The sequence below is a fragment of the Anneissia japonica genome, unplaced genomic scaffold (assembly GCF_011630105.1).
Source record: "Anneissia japonica isolate Jap-2015-1 unplaced genomic scaffold, ASM1163010v1 scaffold288130_len101125_cov175, whole genome shotgun sequence".
NCBI classification, from domain to species: domain Eukaryota; kingdom Metazoa; phylum Echinodermata; class Crinoidea; order Comatulida; family Comatulidae; genus Anneissia; species Anneissia japonica.
The window spans coordinates 70,560-85,717 of record NW_022752993.1 but is presented as its reverse complement, the minus strand read 5'-3'; the positions used below and the strand labels follow the sequence as shown (position 1 = coordinate 85,717).

The 15,158-nt window shown below is 34.7% G+C and overlaps 1 protein-coding gene across 1 annotated transcript in view; it reads right to left on the bottom strand.

Annotated features, from left to right (window-relative positions):
• Window positions 1–5,522: 5,522 nt before the first annotated feature.
• The window catches only part of LOC117122606 (protein cramped-like), a gene marked incomplete at its 5' end in the record, with an annotated part of 10,401 nt that continues 765 nt past the window's right edge, over window positions 5,523–15,158 (bottom strand). The window contains 12 exon segments of the mRNA XM_033268243.1: window positions 5,523–5,908; window positions 7,092–7,238; window positions 7,406–7,587; window positions 7,973–8,165; window positions 8,649–8,788; window positions 8,939–9,143; window positions 9,939–9,995; window positions 10,348–10,653; window positions 12,448–12,591; window positions 13,087–13,752; window positions 14,387–14,468; window positions 14,917–15,031. Coding sequence (XP_033124134.1) covers window positions 5,672–5,908; window positions 7,092–7,238; window positions 7,406–7,587; window positions 7,973–8,165; window positions 8,649–8,788; window positions 8,939–9,143; window positions 9,939–9,995; window positions 10,348–10,653; window positions 12,448–12,591; window positions 13,087–13,752; window positions 14,387–14,468; window positions 14,917–15,031 — 2,474 coding nt within the window.

Genomic DNA, 15,158 nt, shown 5'->3' with positions numbered 1-15,158 from the left:
TATAGTCATGATGTGCCTATATATAGTCATGATGTGCCTATATATGGCAATGACATGATGACATCATGACCATAGGCATGTGACATGTTTTTGTCAATTAAAATTTCATATTTTGGACAGGGTTCAACATCATATCAATATTATAATTAATGTCAATATTTTATCAATATGATCTAGGATCGAGGATGATTTAAAGTCCTGTTCAGGCTATCAAACTCTTGTATGCTCATATATAGCCATGATGTGCCTATATATGGTCATGATGACATCACATCATGACCATATATAGGTACATCATGACTGTATATGGCAGGGGTTCCCTGATTCAGCTAAGTACTGTTTACTGTATATGGTTATGGGTGATTGTACGCATTACAATTGCAGTATTGATTTAATACTGTACAAATAAATTTACCGAGCCATACCATACAAATTTCTTTCTTTTTTTTTGTGCTGGGTAGCAGATGATGTGTTATTCCAAAATACATCTCTGCGCACAAATTAATAATCTAGAGTGAATTTATAATTTGTTCTGCAAGAATGATTCAGAATAAGCATAGTTAATTACCCTCAAATAATAGTACAGTCTGTTACAAACTCCACAGACTTGAGTCAAGTAACAGCCTTTTAATATAATCAAATTCTTCATAATTGTTGTATGCATATTTTAAACATAGACATCCTGGAATTTATTTATAATGAAACATGATTGTAAATACTTTATACTTTCATTTCTGTGTGAATGCTTGTGTGTATTATTTTGTTTGTTGTGTTTTTTTTTAAATGTTATGCGATACCATCTATATCATTCCACCATGCAATATAGGCCCCTGAATTTATTACTAGCCAATTCCATGGTCTATGAATATGGTATGGTAATACAGTATTTATGTGTTTGTGCTTTGTGTGTAGCAAGGAAAACATTCTCATAAGCTATTTATTAACTTATTAAAATATACAAAGTGAATTACTGTATATTGTTCAAGCCTCAACTATATGAGCCTACTTACAGTGGCATAGCAAGTGGGAGGGAGGAATGCCACTGGAAATTCACTGAGGAAACAAAGTATTATTTATTCTTATAATTTGCACACCCACCAAGTATCAAATATTGGATGCGAGCATTGGAAAGCTTGCGCATAAATAATAATACTGTATATGTTAGAATAATATATGCAGGCCTGTCGTAGCTTCCTCACTGAACATGCACCAAACATCCCTGTAATTTATGTGAACATCACTCTTTCTCTTATCCTGATGAAGACATAATTAATGTTGAAATATTGAATCCCATCACGATTGTTTGCATTTCGTACAGTTAAATTGCCGAAGTTGACTTTTCCTTTAAATGCCAAATTGTTTTTTTTTTTTCATTAAATAATGATATCTAAGTCAAAACAGTTTTTCAAATGTCATTTTTTATTTGACTTAGGCAAGTTCAACTGTAATACACTTTATCCGAGATTTTGGTTTCTCTGTTTTACGTTATGAATAGGACATGTCAATGAAATATCAAACCAGAAAGTCTTGTTTATCTTGTAGAAATTTATTTTGTAAAAACCACCTCAATGGTTACAAAATCCACAAAACAGATGAAGAAATCTATTTCTCTGCTCCATCCACACTTATCAAGTTTATGTGACAAATTTGAGCATCACATTTATTGTCACTTAAAATTTTGGTAGTGAGCACAGGGCTTAAACAAAAATAAATACCAAATTGATGTGTAAAAAAATTAAATAAATAATACCAAATTGATGTGTAAAAAAAAAAAATAATACCAAATAGATTTTACAACTAGTTTTAAATATTGGGATCTCATGTGAGATGAACCCATATCTTTAATACTTTCAAAATATCATTGGCTATTGGTCATACATGGTCTTATATAATTTTATCTACATGAAAAAAAAAATGATCGGGCAAGTTTACAGAATTTTATCGGTAGGAGGCCCCTTGATTTGATAGTAAAGTACAGTGCAGTAGATTCCGTAGATTAAAAAAAAAATACATATAAAGATATTTATTGTGTACTGTAAATGACAGAGCAGTTTAAATAAAAAAGCAAAATATATTGGGCTGTCCACAATATATTATAAATTCCATAAAACATTACACTGGTTGGGAGGGGGTTGCATCTGCTATACATAATCAAGCTAGGTTTTTAATATAATACCCTGTTTGCGCTAGTGAGTTCTTCTGTTTGCTACTTCTTCTGTTTGCTAAGCTCAAGCCTGCCAAATTATTAAATCACTTCTCTGGTGAATACTAGAATACACACACAAAGCTAAATTATGGAGGTTACACAACCTTAAATTCTGTCCACACACACTGTAAAGTTTTAAGTGACAAATATTTGCCATTATTTGTACACAAGTTCGATATGACATCATCATGATCATACATGGGCAAATAATATAAAATTTGAGTTTTGAAAGATCTTTTACACAATGACGATAAAATTTACCTTGAAATTTTAGATGTGATTCCCATTGTATCCATCAAAATAGAATAGCCATTTGTATAATTTTTAACTCCAATGAGGAGCTCTAAAAATACCCGGCTGATTGATCTTTTTTCATTCTCTTTTCATATGGGGGGCCATTAGGGCCATTAGCTTTGATGAGAAACTCTAGAAACACCCGACTGATTGATTTATAGATCTTCTTTAATTCACTTTTTTGTATGAGCAGTTGCTTGGGCGCAATATTTTTTTCCTGGACGTTTGAGGCAGTGACAATGGCTGTAATACAGATTTCCGTAGAAGGTAAAATCAAGAACAAAGATGCAACGTTTTGTTATTGTTTTCTGATGGAATACAAAACCTTTTCCTTTTCTAAGATAAACTGGACAGGCCTATGGTTTTCGCGCGTGTTGAATTGAATTCATGTTGACCGCCAGACGGTAGAGTCATTAAAACATGATTAATGGTCGCGATAATGGCCTTTGACAGCGATACACGGTTCAATAACTCTAAATTTGGTGGTCAAAATAGGCGAGCGTGTTTCAGATGTTTTTTACATCTTACCCCCGTTCGAGCCACACACGGCATTTAACTTCCGTGTAAATACACGGACCTCGCACAGGTATTTTTCTGGCTCGAACGCACCCTAAGTCAAAACAGTTTTTCAAATGTCATTTTTTATTTGACTTAGGCAAGTTCAACTGTAATACACTTTATCCGAGATTTTGGTTTCTCTGTTTTACGTTATGAATAGGACATGTCAATGAAATATCAAACCAGAAAGTCTTGTTTATCTTGTAGAAATTTATTTTGTAAAAACCACCTCAATGGTTACAAAATCCACAAAACAGATGAATAAATCTATTTCTCTGCTCCATCCACACTTATCAAGTTTATGTGACAAATATGAGCATCACATTTATTGTCACTTAAAATTTTGGTAGTGAGCACAGGGCTTAAACAAACTAATACCAAATTGATGTGTAAAAAAAAATAAAAAAAATAATACCAAATTGATGTGTAAAAAAAAAATAATACCAAATTGATGTGTAAATCTCTGATCGAGATTTTACAACTAGTTTTAAATATTGGGATCTCATGTGAGATGAACCCATATCTTTAATACTTTCAAAATGTCAACATCCTTGGTACATCATTCCAATCATTGGCTATTGGTCATACATGGTCTTATATAATTTTATCTACATGGGAAAAAAAATGATCGGGCAAGTTTACAGAATTTTATCGGTAGGAGGCCCTTGATTTGATAGTAAAGTACAGTACAGTAGATTCCGTAGATTAAAAAAAAAATCTGAAACATACAAAGATATTTATTGTGTACTGTAAATGACAGAGCAGTTTAAATAAAAAAGCAAGATATATTCCATAAAACATTACACTGGTTGGGAGGGGGTTGCATCTGCTATACATAATCAAGCTAGGTTTTTAATATAATACCCTGTTTGCGCTAGTGAGTTCTTCTGTTTGCTACTTCTTCTGTTTGCTAAGCTCAAGCCTGCCAAATTATTAAATCACTTCTCTGGTGAATACTAGAATACACACACAAAGCTAAATTATGGAGGTTACACAACCTTAAATTCTGTCCACACACTGTAAAGTTTTAAGTGACAAATATTTGCCATTATTTGTACACGAGTTCGATATGACATCATCATGATCATACATGGGCAAATCATACAAAATTTGTCATAAAATTTGAGTTTTGAAAGATCTTTTACACAATGACGATAAATTTTACTTGAAATTTTAGATCTGATCCCCATTGTATCCATCAAAATAGAATAGCCATTTGTATAATTTTTAACTCCAATGAGGAGCTCTAAAAATACCCGGCTGATTGATCTTTTTTCATTCTCTTTTCGTATGGGGGGCCATTAGCTTTGATGAGAAACTCTAGAAACACCTGACTGATTGATTTATAGATCTTCTTTAATTCACTTTTTTGTATGAGCAGTTGCTTGGGCGCGATATTTTTTTCCTGGACGTTTGAGGCAGTGACAATGGCTGTAATACAGATTTCTGTAGAAGGTAAAATCAAGAACAAAGATGCAAAGTTTTGTTATTGTTTTCTGATGGAATACAAAACCTTTTCCTTTTCTAAGATAGTACAGTATATAACGGCAAAAACAGAAAACAATATATGCATTCATAAAAAAATTGATAAATGATTTTTTTTTACATATATGTGATGTTAGATGAAAAGAGTTATATTCTTTCTACAAATCTGTACAAATTATATACATTTTTTTCGGAACAACATTTAGTTTCTATATAACAGTATATTATATTGCACACAAAAAACATTAAAATAACCACACTAGAATGTAAAGAGCAAAACAATACAATTACAAGTAATGACGATAAAGCCCTAAGGCTGCATAAAGACCTACAGGCTATTGTTCAATAGTTGGCTTTTTTTGTGTTACATAATATACTTTCAAGGAAAGAATACAGTTCATATTATATACCGCATACATAGATTTGTTAAAAAGCGGGTAATAACTTCTATGACGTAGATTGAATGATAGTTCATAAACTCCCGGTGAAAAAATTATAGTACTTTTTTGCCCTGTTGCGATGTACAGTAATCTCTAGGTCCCACATATAAGGTTACAATTTATAACATGCAACCCACCAACGTACGGAAACAGGGACGTGACCTCTACGATGCTGAGAGAGATTAGCCCTTTGATCACCTAGGCCTATGAAGTAAGCTTAGGCCTACTTGGTGGGTATTCTTTTCATTACATTTTTAAGGCCTCGTAAAATCTATGTACAAGGTATATTGACTGCTCTGGATTCAGGAAATGTTGAAATCTATAGCACCCTCGACGATGTGGAAAATAATAGGCTATGGTCTCCACATCACCTCGGGACAATAGATTTCACCATTCCCCTCATGAGCAGTCAATATTTGTATACTATCAAATAATATAGTCATGATGAACCTATATAACCATATTAATTAGGCATTTCACAAATAATAGTCTGGACAAGCCATTAGATAAAAAAATTGGTTTACAAAAATGACAAAATATCACTGCCTGACTTTTATAATATGTATATTATACTCAGGATAGGTATTTTGAATATGCCCCTTCTTTAAATGAATGCCAAAATATTGCTTTATTTTAGAATAGAAATGATAAAGGTATGTATTTTTGATAAAGTGTAGATATAATTTGCTTATGATACAGATTTAAGCCCGTTGTTCAGTTTACCACTACCAAAGTCTACCGAACTGAAGTCCAGTGCTTTGGTGACACCGTCTTTTGCCGGTTCCATAGCGACTGTTTCGTTAACACCAAGGTTACCAGGTAAATCAATGCTCTCTTCGATGTGGGCAGCCAGATCTGCGAACTTGGCTATGTAGTCAATGCTATTCTCATTCATAAGGCTTTGTAATGTACCTTCAACTTGGAACTAGAAAAAAAAAATAACGCAGACAAATGTGAACAGGATTTTAACTGACTTGTAGTAGCGTATCCTGGATTTTGAAAAACAGGGTTCTGAATAAAAATATTACACCCACTTAACTTTATAAAAGGCGTGGAGAACTAGGCATGGAGCATATATCAATGGCATTGACTTTACCATAAATTGATTGTGAATGTCTCAGGTCAGCAACTTGCAGACATTTATTTCAATTAGTTTATTATTATTATTTTTTTTTAATGTTTGCTCAGGCACTGTGTGTACCCCCCCCCCCCCCCCCCCCACCAACTCTGGTTATGCCACTGACTTGCACATCAGCTTATGAAGTTATGTTTGACAGCAACGACAAAAGCTTGTGTAAATTCAGAGCTTTGCATTACTTTAATTTGAAACATTGCTCTGTCAAAACTCTAAAATTTTCTTTGACAAAAAACTATTATATACCCATATATGTGGCAAAGACACATATATGGGAATATAACAGTTTTATACCCATATATGTGGCAAAGACAAGCCAAACCAGTCACTCGTCGGAAATAGTGTTTCAGGAAAAATGGCCAAAACATGCTGGAATGTCAATTGTTTAAAAATCCATTTTATTTCACTGAACTAACCTTTATATATCATTCTATGCTGTTATTTTCCCCATTTTGAATGTTAAAACAACACTTTTTAAGGTTTTGAAGATAGTTTCTGCATGAGAAATGCCTAAAATCATAAACTTTGAACGTCTGTGTGGTTAAACGCTTGTAACTTCATAAGGAAATGTCCGATTTGAATGATTTTTTTACCATTTTATAGCTTTTATTTTACTCTTTAACACTGTATTATTAACTTAAAATTGATTTTTGTGACAAGTGACTGGTTTGACTTGTCTTTGCCACATATTTTTATTTATTTATTTTTTTTATTTCAACTTTATTTCACGAGGGTAGCTCTAACAGCTGCACTACAGTAGTACAGCTGACTTGAAGAGGCCCTCTAAAGAAAAACAATACATAAATATATATACAATACATTAAAAATCCAAGTAAGTAAAAGCTTCATTACAGTAAATTTCAAAAACTATATAAAAAATAAAATATGAATAAATATTGTAACATATAGTCATGATGAGTCCATATATGGTCAAGATGTTATGTCATATGATCAAATTTAGGCATACACTTACATTACTCGTTGACATAATAGAGTCTCTGGAAGATTCACAATACATGACAGGAAGAGGACAGATACTGTTCAGTGTTGGAACTGCTTTATCCCGCTTTTCCGGTGACTCGATGCCATTTAAAAATCCACTAAGTGACGACAAGTCCATCTAATAAATTAAAAGTGGTTCATTTAAATTGAAAATATTTATAAAATTATTATCATTATTTTGATGATTATGATAAATATTATCTTCAATCACAGCATCAACACCAACTTGCTCCTTAATTTGTGATAATTAAAATCAAACAATAAATAATCATGTATTACACATACTGTTTCACCGTTTAGCCAATGAGGGTCAGAGGTCAGCTGTTTAAATGGTGAGCTGGTTGGACTAACAGTACTGGGAGGAGGTGTCGAGGTGCCACCTTCCCTGTTTTCTTGCTGGCTATTCTGGATGGGTTTTCCTGGGGTTGATGTCTCACTAGGTTCAGATGTCAAAGGTTGATCAATTCCTATGAAAAAGAATAAAGGTTAAAGGTTATATAAAAATAAAACAGACATCTGTTGAGTTTCATGTACGGTAATAACAGGAATTTGTAGAGTAATGAGTATTATTCACAATGAAAATGATGATTTGATTTTGTAATGTGTAACAGCCCCTAAATCTCATGTAATACCAGGGAGTGATTAGTCTTACTGGAGTGACTTTAGTAAGACCCTTTAAGTGATAAATCAATTACCAGTTAAGACCGTTTAATAGCAATCTGCCCCTCAAGTGAAATTTTGAAAAAAATTGGGTTTCAATGCTTCACACAGACTAATGTTACTACGGTGGCCCTATTTATTGTTTTATAATAGTAATTCCCAAAATTTACAGCATTCATTTTGACTTTTGACTGTCTGTGGAACTGACATCATTACTTGGAGGGCTGGGCGTCGATAGCACACTACTATCGCAGATCTTGTTCTGTGGTGGCGTGGCTGCAACAGAGGTTACCGGTGGCGCTTGCTCAGCATAAACCTGGTTTGTTGTCACCGGGATGGCTACAATTGGACAAGGAGTAGAGGGCGCTGCAACAATCGGCATCACCTAAATTTTAAAGAAATTTAAAAAAACTGTTTACATGGTGTACCACAAATTAGTACTGTTGATAAGTTATATGCTAAGTCTGTTACTAATTAAGCGCCTTAAATTGTGACAATTTTATCTATCAGGTGTTGTAATGACCCTTAATTTTCATAATCAGAGAGGCCAACATGTGTACCCAAAAATTAATACTGTTGATAAGTTATATTCTATCTAAGTCAGTTAATAATTAAAGTCCTTTCAATTTATACAATTTTATATATCAGGTGTTGTTATGACCCCTAATTTTCATAATCAGAGTGGCCAACATGTGAACCCACAAATTAACACTGTTGATAAGTTATATTCTAAGTCAGTCAACAATTAAGTGCTTTGATTTATATGATTTTATCTATAAAGTGTTGTAATGACGATTAATGTTCAAAATCCGAGAGGCTTAGCTAAATGAATGTTATTTTCAATCTGTCATTGTAACTAATATCTTACCGATGCATCAGCCGAAATGGGAACCATGGCAACTGGAGCAGATATTTGCATAGTTTGTGGCACTGTTACTGGAGATGGCGAATTAGTCACAAAAGAAACTGGACTGCTGATTGGACTGTTCAATATTGGACTAATAACAACTAAAGAAAAGAAAATAACATAACAAAATGGTAAATATAAATGTTGTAAACAGTTTGTTCCCACCTGATTCAAACATTACATACCGTGTTATTGTACACATCTTCAAAATAATCAGAATAGGATTATTGTTTCAATCTGAAACTAATTACCTGGCGGAGCAGGAGACAAAATAGGAATATTAGGAGCTATTGGCACCGGTGATCTTGAGACGGGTTTGAGCTTAATCTTGGGGCACGATGGGTCTACAGTGTTTAGGGAGCTGGCGTCCACTGGTGTAAACTTTCCTGTTGATGTCGACAAAGACATCATGTTGCGTATCGGACCAGATGATTGTATTCTAGGCAAAAGGTGGCGCTGCGGAGATAAAAATTTAGAAATAAATAAGAACTTAAGTGAACCATTAAAAACAATAAAATAAAATAAGAGATACCAGATTTTGTACTGTACATTGGCAAGATGTTAAGCTGGGAACGCTTGCGCTCTATGAAGAACGCAACGCGACAATGCTCACGCAATGTTTCGTTTTTAATGACGATCCGTTTAGACTGCCACTGGCTTTCAGCATACAGCAAATGTGTGTCGTCTAGTGCTCACAGAAAGCCGAGTTTGCTTTGTCATGCGACAGTCGCACAACGCAATCAGTGCCTGCATAACACGCTAAATTTTAAGCATTGGGTACATGTAGCCTATGAACACTGGCTTAGAACCAACCAATCAATCAATCAATCACTCCTTTTGCTACCTCTAGAGCTTCATGCCCAAAATAATTCATTTCAATATATTTTCCCATACTACCCATAGCACAGGTGGGCTAAGTGCAGCCAATGGGCCGCGTGCCGCCCAAGTCCGGCCCGCTAAATATTTTTGAAAAGAAAACACCTTGGTTTTTGACGGCCTGATACAGAATAGCTGTAAAAAGTTACGTTCAAACCTGGAATAAAGTGGTATAAAAGCAGTGCATGACGGTTTTTGGAAAAACACCAACATTAAAATTTAGGTGCTGCACTCGGTGTTACAGTAAAAATAAAATTCACTTTGGCCCTCCAACTGATTTTTATGCCCACCCCCGACGTATAGAATAGTTATGTTGGTTTTACCAGATATCATATTTTACATATATTTTGGAAGACAAGGAGATAAAGTTGTTACCTGGACAACAATGGGTGGTCTTGATTTTCGTCCTTTTCTTTGATTGATCGACTGTCTCTGTGAAAATAGAAGAGATTTACTAGCTAAGCATTACTCAAAATTGACACATATCCAAACATCCTTAAATATAGTACAATAATAATAATCTTTACTTATTCACAAGACCCTTTCACTCTGTAGGTGTTCTATTCTCAATGGTGGGTTCAAGAATTCAAAATACAGGGGGCCTAGGGAGAGACTTTCACAGATGGAGGGTATATACCACCTCAGCCCCACCACAGTTAAAGTTGATAGCTTATCTTAATTGAAGTTAATAACTTACATAGGCCCTGAGCATGGATTTTCCGATTTTGCTTAACACAGTATATATTTTATAAACAATCTCCAAACAACTACTGTATGTACTTACATGTATAAAACGGAGTTGTTGCATAAATAATTTTTCCTGTGCCTGTGATTTCAGTACCGAGGGAGCGAATGACGCTTTTGGTGTCACAAACACCCCTTTGTCAATGTCAACTATGGACCCATTTGGCACATTAAGGTTTCCGTTGCCAACCGCTCCCGCGATGCGAAATATTCCTTTGTTCGAGCCCGGAGCAGCTGCGACGTCACTCTTACTCCGGCTGGGAGTAACACCAACTCTATTGGTAGCAGAGTTAGCTGCTGGTTGAATGCCACGCACAGGTGAAGTGACTGTCCCAACAGACACCATCTAAAGAGCAAAATATAATTAATAATTTAACAATCATTGTAACTTAAGCTTAAGAAGATATTACAGTTTAAAAAAAAATGGCCAGGGCTTCCATGTGTGTCATGGCTTTTTAAGAAAAATGCCATGACGGAAAACTAAGTATATAAAATCATAATTATACACAATTACCACTAAGATTTTTTAAATTAAAATATTACCAAACAAAATGAATATTTTATGTTGATTTTAATTTAAATAATTAAGATAACCTTGCCTAAATCTAAATAACTCCGCATTGAAACATTGCAGTGTATCATATTTTGAAACTTTGTGAAAGGAAGATAGAGGGTAGTTTAATTGAATGACCCATGACTAGCTAGCTAGTCCCACATTTACAACAATCTCAAAACTTTAAAAACACAAACCAACATAGCAATGCTAGCTAGTATAGCTTTAAATGCTGACCAATATATATTACACTACTGTATTGCATGCTACGAACTATATCTGGGTCATAGTGTATCGTAGGTACAGCTACGCAAAACAATAAACCTTTGTGCTTACTGCTTACCGTGCAGGCAAGTTTTCCCAGGGATAGTTTAATGAGGCTTGCCGTATTTGCTGCAATTAATTAACTATTGTAGAGGGTTACGTTGTATTGTACAGCATTGAAATGCATTGCTTGTTGACCTCATCGTGGAATCGTGGGTTGACCTTTCAACTGCACAGTATTGTTTATAGCGGCGCAGTTACAATAGGCCTATCTTTCCGAGTTTTCAATGTTATGTACCATTTACAGTCAAACTAAACCTAAACTTCATCAAACGCATCCAACGTAAAACCCATATCAGTTAATCTACAAGCTATTCTATGAAGTATAACTGGTCCCCATGGACCCATAAAATCCCAAAATAGCTAACTCATCACCTACTGTACGCTAGTAAAAAAGCAAGGCTCCGCCCAAAAGCACACATCGTTTGATTTTACCGATAGGCTGTTTTGAGCATGTTTTGAGTTATTGTTAAATCTCATTTAGTAAAAGTCTTGTTGAAATTCTAGACAGAGACGTCCAGATTTTTTGGTGTTTTTTTCAACATCGCAAATCGGGACGAGCTAATCATTTTGAAAATGCACTAAATTTATGTAGTTTGCATTATTGATCGTTGCATTATAGAAGCCATTGTTATTATTGTCTAATGAAATTCTAAATCACATTACGAATAACACTGACATTCATGTTATATTGTAATTCACTAAAACCTATAGCCACGTCAAAGCATGTGCAAAAAAGTATTGTTCAGGCATGACAACAGGAGCATGCACACAACATGACACGAAAAGACATGAAATCTAAATATAGACAGTTATATAACTGTAGTGCTTTTTGTGAATGGATACAAAGTGCTTGGATATGTGGACTAGAAACTTGATCAATGACTTTCTTCCCCCTAAGGGTAACTTCATGTCTTGCTACTCAGTAACCCGGTGCAATTCTCGCCGTCCACAACATCTTCTGTTTGTACCAGTACACCGGGGTATCGCCCTACTTGTCTCGAATGATGTACTGGGTTCTTTATCGTGCACATAAAGCCAAAGTGTACACTGGGCCTACGGTTTATAATTTTATCCGACTGAACACACATGCAGGAGGCGCATAACAATGAGTGATGGACTTCCTTTCGCCATATTTAAATCTTCAGGGATACAAATGCATTCACTCTAAACCACTCTGACAGCCACACCTTAACACAAAGGATAGTTTCACATTCAAATTCAAAGACCTGTGAAAAACACAAAATAGAAAAAATAATGTACCTTTTGTTTTTGAGCTGTAGTGTTCGTTAACTGAGTTTTCGCAAGATGGACTAACTTCTGTAGAGTGTTCAAGGTGTTATCTGCTTTTGGAACTGACTTGTTGGCAAACTCGTACTCGAACTTTAACCGAGGTGGCATCCCTAACTTTGGAGCAAAAAAAAACTAAAATTAATATAAATAGGGGGTAACAATAACAGGGGATTAAAGTTTTTTTAAGTAATTATTCTAATTCAAGCACAACATACTCGCAACATTACACTAATGGACGAATGGACCAGAATGTGTTATTTAGTACCAATAGGCCAGGAATACCTGTCCATCTCACAAACACACAAAATGTATGATTATGGCACCTGTAGGTGGCTGGATATGGCACCCTTACATTTGAAATTGAATATAATTTTATTTTTTTTCTTCAATTTTTTTATAATTTTGAAATATAAAGGGTGGGGGGAAATCTGCCACTGGCAGGTTTTATACAATACAAATGTATTAGGTTTAAATGATATCATTATCTATTATTAGGTTGTAGTATCTGAGTCACTAGGTTCTACCCCAAGATAAATAACTTAGATAGGGTATGTGCATTTAAGAATGAAATAATGCTTACTAAACAAATCAAATATTAAGAATAGTTACCATTAAATATAAATCTGTAATACTAATATCATCTGCATTCTCTAAAGTTAGTCCATTTCTCAAGCAAGAGTCTTTAGTTTGTTTACATTTTGTTTCATTCTCCACTGCACTCAATTGTGCCACAGAGGGCTCAGTGTTTTCAACATTTCCCAAAGAAGATGAATCATTTGAATTTCCTAACGACGACTCTGTGCATTTTAGTAAAATGTCAGAATCAGTATTTGCGTCCAAACCTAAGAGAGTCTCGCTGTGCGTTTCTCCAAATTGACCACAAACTTCGGTCTGAATCATTGAGATATCAGGTAACCTGTTACCAAAATCGGTTGCCAAGTTCTCTGTATCGTCTTTTTTCTGTGCTCCATTGTTAACAATCGCATTTTCTTTTACTTTCCCTTTAGCGTCACTTTTTACAGATGTTGCTTCAACCGGTAACGTTTTACTCGGCTGTAGTTTTAATTTTGCCGTAGACTGCGGACTTGATGAGTTCGATTGAGAGTTTTTGCTGTTACTAGAGTTTAATCCTTGCCCCATTGTGAATGGTGTTTTAGCACTCCAGTGAATAAATTTTCCCTTCACCTCCTCATAGGGGGTGATGTCCAGATTAGGGGGTAATCGTAAGACAACATTTGTTCTATGATCCTTATCAGTGGGTTTCAAAGTCTGTAGCTGAAAATACTTAGTTAAAGATTATAAGAGAGGTCAGTATATGTTGGTAATATTTATTTACTTTTGAAAATAGTGTTTCTATGGCAACATCTGGAAAAAACATTCAATTAAATGAATAAAATAATTTTTCAACTTAAGTCCTCAAATTTGATTTGGAATGCTTAAATATGGTGATGATTACATCACATCCTGACCACCTATATTTAGCTTTTTTAAAATTCTTTGGCAACATTTTTTTAATTGGCATACTATAAAGTATTAATTATGATGTCAATTAAACCAAAGATAACCCACCAAATATATAGACTTTTATTCCAAAAGGGTCCTTCTGGAGTTGGACCGGACAGTACACTGTGAGACAATCCCAATCGAAGAGTAAACTACATACAAACATACACACGGGCCATATTCACATGGGTTCAGCGACAGCTTAAAGCGCCTCATCCAAAAAAGATGGTGCGCTATTGTAAATTGACTTTCAGACCTCCAGCTAAAACACAAGGAGAGGCAGCGATGTAATTAAACCAGACCAAAGGATCTCCATGGTTCAGCGCACACACAGTGGCTACCACTAGTTTAGCCAACTGAGCTAAGCTGCTCTCTACAAGGGTTATTATTTATTATAAAAGGATACCAGCTTGATGCTGTGTGGTGTCCACTTGGATGTCAGATAGTCAATCACACTCTTCACATCTTTTTGTACAGGTACTGCAATCCTGCATTTAAACAAAAATGTTCATGAATATTCATTATTCCAATTACAAATATGCAAATTTATTTATAAAAGGGCCAATCACGGACCAATTAATAGGTCCATTATCCAATATTATTGAAAATGCTTTTGGAAGTTTGAAGTATATGATATTGTATGTATCACTTTATAGGAGGTGGGCATATAGCACAGTTCTGGACAACCACAATACATGATGTTCAGGCCTTGTGATTTCCTTGAATATTTCTCTTCTGGAAACTTCCAAAGGCATTCATTCGGACCTGTCCTAGGTTCAATTCCTGTTACAGTAACAGCAGTTATTCTCATGACCAAAACAACTTCACTCCCTAAGCCTCATAATAAGACTTAAGTATAGAAATCTCTGGGATACGCTTGGCTTTGGAGAGCTTAAAACAAATTAAATTAAAATAAAATAATAAAATACAGCTTACCTTAGCCTAGGGTTGTGTGCCAAACATTGGACAGTTGCCAAAGCTTCGTTATTCCTTGGTTGTAGGTCAATAAGGATCTTAAGCGGCAATCGAAATGGTTTGTCTGCTTGGGGTCCTTAAAAAGAAAAGAGGTTATTACAATTTCACACAAAAAATACCATAAAATTCTAAATATCAGCTCTTAATAAATCAGTTGGGTCACTGAAGCAGAAAAATATTGTAAAATTAGGGATGGTGCAATT